The sequence below is a fragment of the Cottoperca gobio genome, chromosome 9 (assembly GCF_900634415.1).
Source record: "Cottoperca gobio chromosome 9, fCotGob3.1, whole genome shotgun sequence".
Lineage (NCBI taxonomy): Eukaryota > Metazoa > Chordata > Actinopteri > Perciformes > Bovichtidae > Cottoperca > Cottoperca gobio.
The window spans coordinates 18,113,082-18,120,962 of NC_041363.1; the positions used below are offsets into that span (position 1 = coordinate 18,113,082).

At 27.6% G+C, this 7,881-nt stretch overlaps 1 protein-coding gene across 1 annotated transcript in view; it reads left to right on the forward strand.

The window, feature by feature from the left end:
- The first annotated feature begins 4,840 nt into the window (after nucleotides 1–4,840).
- LOC115014112 (proepiregulin-like) overlaps nucleotides 4,841–7,881 on the forward strand; it is an 8,646-nt gene continuing 5,605 nt past the window's right edge. The window contains exon 1 of the mRNA XM_029440769.1: nucleotides 4,841–4,951. Within this exon, the coding sequence (XP_029296629.1) occupies nucleotides 4,912–4,951 (40 nt within the window). The 5' untranslated portion in view covers nucleotides 4,841–4,911. The remainder of the gene's footprint in view (nucleotides 4,952–7,881) is intronic.

A 7,881-nucleotide genomic window follows, 5' to 3' on the forward strand; every position in this document is an offset into this window, starting at 1 on the left:
TCAATTTATTTTTGATTTTGTAATAAATTTCTAAAAAATTTATGCGTTGTTGAAATTTCTGTGAGTAAAAGGAGAACACACACGCACACACACACACACACACGCACACACACACACACCATTAATATTATGACTTAGGGAGATGGAGATTTTTTTTTAGAAAGGCTCAAGAAGCATTGTTTCATATTGTAAGGAGATGCTGTTTTAGAATATAACCTTTAAGAATAAATAGAAACATTGGATAATAACGTCCCTGTGACACATTGGGGCCATACAGGCAGCCAACTTTTATAAAACAATTGGTGCATGCCTGTTATATTTCATGTATTACACCCTTGAAGGGACAACGCACATTGATCCACACACAAACTGTAAAGGAATATTGACCATGAAAAGCTACCAAAAAATCAAATGAACTAACATTTTATTAGAAAGTTAACAATACATAAGATAAAATGACATAAAACGGGTGTTCAGGGGGAGGGCGATGAAACAATCATGTGTTTTGATCTGCCAATACAACCTTGTTAATGATGAAGACAGGCACATACGTAAAACCCAGAGCACATATTAACGTGCAACAGTTAAAATCACTTCAGTAAACATGCAAGGAAACAAATGACAATTTCAATTATCAATATTTTATATGTAAATATCTGGTGAAATACAAGTTTAAACAGTAAACCTGCCATTTCAATTCTTTACATTTGAGAAGTCCAGTGAGCTTTTAAAATACTTCATAAGGAAATATTTTTGATAATAACTAATTATTATAGTTATTGAATCCATAATTTAATATTTTAACCTAAAATAATACAGGTATGTTTGGATTTTCCGACATAAAGGCTTAAACCACACATCTCTCTGCAGTGGTGCAAGTAACTCAGTACATCTACTCGATACACTCGGGTGTGGTTTTGAAATAGCTTACTTGTATTGAGTTTTACATTTTATTAAGGCTGCAACTAACGATCATTTATATTATCAATTAATCTGATGATTATTTTTATTATCATATCTAGACAAATCGATTAATCGTTTGGTCAATAACATTTCAGAAAGATGTCTTTAAATGTCTCGTTTTCTCTCAGGAAGAAACGCAGGAAATATCCACAGAGCAGAGGAAGAAAACTGAATTTCCTGCTATTTTTGTATGAATTAAATTATTTTAACGATTAATCGATCACTTATCGTTGCAGCTCCACATTTTATGTTACTTTACGATATACTGCGCTACATTTCATTAAGAATTATTATACTGTTTTTAATGCACTACATTAAATAGTACAACATATGTTACAGTACAAGATATGATGTTATAGTACAACATATGTTACAGTACAACATATGATATATTATAGTACAAGATATGATATTATAGTACAAGATATTCTATTATAGTACAAGATATTATATTATAGTACAACATATGATGTTATAGTACAACATATGTTACAGTACAACATATGATATATTATAGTACAAGATATGATGTTATAGTACAAGATATTCTATTATAGTACAAGATATTATATTATAGTACAACATATGATATATTATAGTACAACATATGTTACAGTACAACATATGATATATTATAGTACAACATATGTTACAGTACAACATATGATATATTATGGTACAAGATATGATGTTATAGTACAAGATATTATATTATAGTACAACATATGATATTATAGTACAAGATATTATATTATAGTACAACATATGATATTATAGTACAAGATATTATATTATAGTACAAGATATTATATTATAATACAAGATATTATATTATAGTACAAGATATATTATAGTACAACATATGATATTATAGTACAAGATATTATATTATAGTACAACATATGATATTATAGTACAAGATATTATATTATAGTACAAGATATTATATTATAATACAAGATATTATATTATAGTACAAGATATATTATAGTACAACATATGATATTATAGTACAAGATATTATATTATAGTACAAGATATTATATTATAATACAAGATATTATATTATAGTACAAGATATTATATTATAGTACAACATATTATATTATAGTACAAGATATTATATTATAATACAAGATATGATGTTATAGTACAAGATATTATATTATAGTACAATATATTATATTATAATACAAGATATTATATTATAGTACAAGATATTATATTATAGTACAACATATGATATATTATAGTACAACATATGATGTTATAGTACAAGATATTATATTATAGTACAACATATGATATTATAGTACAAGATATTATATTATAGTACAACATATGATATTATAGTACAAGATATTATATTATAGTACAAGATATTATATTATAGTACAAGATATTATATTATAGTACAACATATGATATAATATAGTACAACATATGACCTATTATAGTACAACATATGATATATTATAGTACAACATATGATGTTATAGTACAAGATATTATATTATAGTACAACATATGATATTATAGTACAAGATATTATATTATAGTACAACATATGATATAATATAGTACAACATATGACATATTATAGTACAACATATGATATATTATAGTACAACATATGATGTTATAGTACAAGATATTATATTATAGTACAACATATGATATTATAGTACAAGATATTATATTATAGTACAAGATATTATATTATAGTACAACATATGATATATTATAGTACAACATATGATATTATAGTACAAGATATTATATTATAGTACAACATATGATATATTATAGTACAACATATGATATATTATAGTACAACATATGATATAGTACAAGATATTATATTATAGTACAACATATGATATATTATAGTACAAGATATTATATTATAGTACAACATATGATATATTATAGTACAACATATGATGTTATAGTTCAACATATGATATGTTATAGTACAATATGTTATATGTTATAGTAAAATATATTATATGTTATAGTACAACATATGATATATTATAGTACAACATATGATATGTTATAGTACAATATATTATATGTTATAGTACAAGATATTATATGTTATAGTACAACATATGATATATTATAGTACAACATATGATGTTATAGTACAAGATATTATATTATAGTACAACATATGATATATTATAGTACAAGATATTATATTATAGTACAACATATGATATATTATAGTACAACATATGATGTTATAGTACAAGATATTATATTATAGTACAACATATGATATATTATAGTACAAGATATGATGTTATTGTACAAGATATTATATTATAGTACAACATATGATATTATAGTACAAGATATTATATTATAGTACAAGATATTATATTATAGTACAAGATATTATATTATAGTACAACATATGATATATTATAGTACAACATATGATGTTATAGTACAATATATTATATTATAGTACAACATATGATATTATAGTACAAGATATTATATTATAGTACAAGATATTATATTATAGTACAAGATATTATATTATAGTACAACATATGATATATTATAGTACAACATATGATATATTATAGTACAACATATGATATATTATAGTACAACATATGATGTTATAGTACAATATATTATATTATAGTACAAGATATTATATTATAGTACAAGATATTATATTATAGTACAACATATGATATATTATAGTACAACATATGATATTATAGTACAAGATATTATATTATAGTACAACATATGATATATTATAGTACAACATATGATATATTATAGTACAACATATGATGTTATAGTACAACATATGATATATTATAGTACAACATATGATATATTATAGTACAACATATGATATTATAGTACAATATATTATATTATAGTACAACATATGATATATTATAGTACAACATATGATGTTATAGTTCAACATATGATATGTTATAGTACAATATGTTATATGTTATAGTAAAATATATTATTTGTTATAGTACAACATATGATATATTATAGTACAACATATGATGTTATAGTACAAGATATTATATTATAGTACAACATATGATATGTTATAGTACAATATATTATATGTTATAGTACAAGATATTATATGTTATAGTACAACATATGATATATTATAGTACAACATATGATGTTATAGTACAAGATATTATATTATAGTACAACATATGATATATTATAGTACAAGATATTATATTATAGTACAACATATGATATATTATAGTACAACATATGATGTTATAGTACAAGATATTATATTATAGTACAACATATGATATGTTATAGTACAATATATTATATGTTATAGTACAAGATATTATATGTTATAGTACAACATATGATATATTATAGTACAACATATGATGTTATAGTACAAGATATTATATTATAGTACAACATATGATATATTATAGTACAAGATATTATATTATAGTACAACATATAATATATTATAGTACAACATATGATGTTATAGTACAATATATTATATTATAGTACAACATATGATATATTATCGTACAACATATGATATATTATAGTACAACATATGATATATTATAGTACAACATATGATATATTATAGTACAACATATGATGTTATAGTACAACATATGATATATTATAGTACAACATATGATATGTTATAGTACAATATATTATATGTTAAAGTACAAGATATGATGATTTCATGATTTGAAGTGTGAAATGATCTAAATTACTGGACCACACCCAGACCTCAGGATTGAGCCCATTGGTTTTCAGTTTGTATGTGGCAGCAGTATCGCCTGCCCCCTTTACCTAATAGACATTTTGGCGAATCGGAAGCGTCTCTGATCCAGACTGCTTCTTACCTGCGCGCCCACCGAGCTTCCTATCAGCGACCTGTCGGCTGTGAAAATGGGGAACAGCAAACCTTCAGCGATCATCTTTCTTATCGGTAATTGTGTTTGTGTTGGTTTTGTTTTCGTGTTAGGAGGAAGTGAAGTTCTTATTATCTTATTATTTGACGTTGAGTTGACGTGTGGATTAGGGCTGTACATTTACGTAGTACGTAAGTACTGTTATAAACTGCAGTTTTGATGCACTGTTATTTACAGTATTTACTAGTTATGCTACTTTATTTATACTTTTACTTCACTACTTCAGATCGCAATTTTGTACTTTTCAGATTAAGATTTTACAAAACAAATCATCTTGTGAAATACAAAACTCTGATGGAGATTAAACTACCAACAGTAAAGTTGTTCAAATTAGTGAAAGGCTTCTTGCAGATCAGTGTTGATAATACAAAACAGTCTAATAACACTCCCAGGGGACATTTGTTTCCTACAAAATGATATATAAAAGACAATAGGGAACTTTATTAAAACGATAATCTAAACTTGTATGGGTTTTTTGAATAAAAAGTTAAATGCAATAATTAAATTTGAACTCGTATGGGTCTATAACCATATTAAAATAACAATGCACTATTTTTCAAAGTTGTACCTGGCTGTACAGTGGACAACTTTCAAGTGTTAATTCAAATTTGAAATTGCATTAAAATTAAATATAAACAATGTAACCAGATTCTCTATTTATAAAAGCAATCTTTAAAGGTGGAATATTTCCCCTCTACTACGGGGTGCATACAATCTAACTTTACAGTCATCACTTATAAAGATAATCAAAGCCTACTAATTACTAACAGTTGGGCAAGAATATGCAACATTTTCTGTTTTGGTGTCAAAATGAAAATAAAAATGCAGTCCTCAGTCCTCTCACCTGCAGGTCAATCATTGTCTGTAGGCGGGACATCATAGACCTTCTGGAGGCTGCCTCTAGGAGGAGCAGCGCCACCATCCGCAAAGACTGCGAAGGTTATATATTAAACCAATTGACTATTTTTATTATGCTATTTTATACTTACACGCCACTACATTTAAGAGGGAAATATATGACTTTTAACACTATATTCTATTAACAGCAGTTATTTAGAAGATCCAGAGCTACAAAATGATGAAAAACAGTTATATTAAAATTATAATAACTAATAATCCACTGTTGTAATATAACATCTTATGTGGGTCCAGCCTGCTTTGTAATGAGTACTATTACTTTTGATACTAAAATTTATGGTAACATGTGGAGCGGCTGCAAATTAAAATCCTATGAATTGAACTAAATTTAAAATATTTTTAACTGTAAATATTTTACTGTTAAACCTTAGGTTCGTTATATATTGGATTTTACTTAGTAAAATATCTGATTTCTCTTCTTCTACTTGTTAAGTCTGTCAAATGATGAGTTATCATTAATTATAAGGCCTTTTTTCTTCAATTATAAGTCATTTCAGTATTCATAAATGGAGTGGAAGTTTTCTGTCAGTTATTTTGCCACATACCTGAGTTAATGAGCTGACGCACAATGCTGAGCTCAGAGCCTGAGGGATGCTAAAGGATGTTGGCACTCAAACCATGAAAGGAAGATTTATTATTTGAAAGCACATGCGGTGTGATTAAATCTGTCATATGCTGGATGTTTGGGTTCATTATCTATAAAAAACACGTATAAAATGCTGGTTTATATAAACTAACGAGTACCCAGTGTTGGAGGAAGTACTCACATCCGTTGCTTAAGTAAATAGACCTATACTGCAATGTTAAAATACTCTATTACAACTAAATGTCCTGCATTTCAAATCCCACTTAAGTATAGATGTGCTGTCTGCAAAATGTACTCTAAGTATCAGAAGTAAAAGTATTTGTTCTGCAGAAAATATTAATTATAATAATTATATTAGTTTACTCCAGTAGTTCCCAACCTTGGGGTCGGGCTCCCTTCTAAAGCGTTACAAGATCAATCTGAGGGGTCATTAGATGATTCATAGGAGAGGAAAGAAGAACAACAAAGTTCTGCTTCATACATTTGTATTCATGCTTTTGCTTTTTTGTGAGATATTGATTACTTCTTCCTAATTGGGCATCGAGCACGGAACCACTGAGAAGTTAAGAGAGGAAATCAGCTGCTGACAACTAACAGACGTCTGAAATGTGGCAAGGGGCCCCAACTAGACACCACTTATTTGTAACGGCTCACAAGCCAAACATGTTGTGAGTGGAAAAATAACAGTAATAGTAGTGATACATTTTTTTAAAAATTCCCTTTAAAGTGTAGTAGAATGGAAATACTCTGGTAAATTACCTCTAAATTGTTCTTAATTGCAGTACCTGAGTGAATGTAGGATTCATTAGGATTTGTTTTGCCTCCTAAAATAAACCCCATGCAACTGCCACTTGTAATCCTCTTTGTTTATTTTCTCTGTGTAGGCACACATGACCCTGTATAATAAATCAGGTATCCGTCATGATAGTAGTTTGCCTGCACTGATAACCTTCCCTCCTGTTGCTGCTCTCGATTATGTGAGTCATATAATGAAAGCTTGTTGGTGTTGCATATTCAACTTTTCACCAAGTTACAAGAGTCAAATTTGGTTGTTATTGTGTAAACTGTTGGAAAACTACAGGTGCAATTATGGTCCAATTGAATGCGATAAGGTAAGAAGGGGATTGGGTTCACTTTGGGTCTTTCGGGATTCGAGTGAGTCAGCGACTAAAGATTTAAATGTGCTGATTGGGTAGTGATTAATTAGTATTACAGAAAAGTCCCCTCGGCAGTACTTACGCTCAAGTGCACTATGTACTTTACACCAATCAGCCACTCAGAAACACCCAACAACCAGGCTGAGTCCTCTCACAGAAACCAGAGGAAAGTATCTCAGCAACCATAACAACAGACAGAAACCCAGAGAGGGCGCGATGGCCAGGCTTTTATAGCGAGTATAACCAGATTTATAATCAGTCATAACCAGACACATCTTGCATCCAG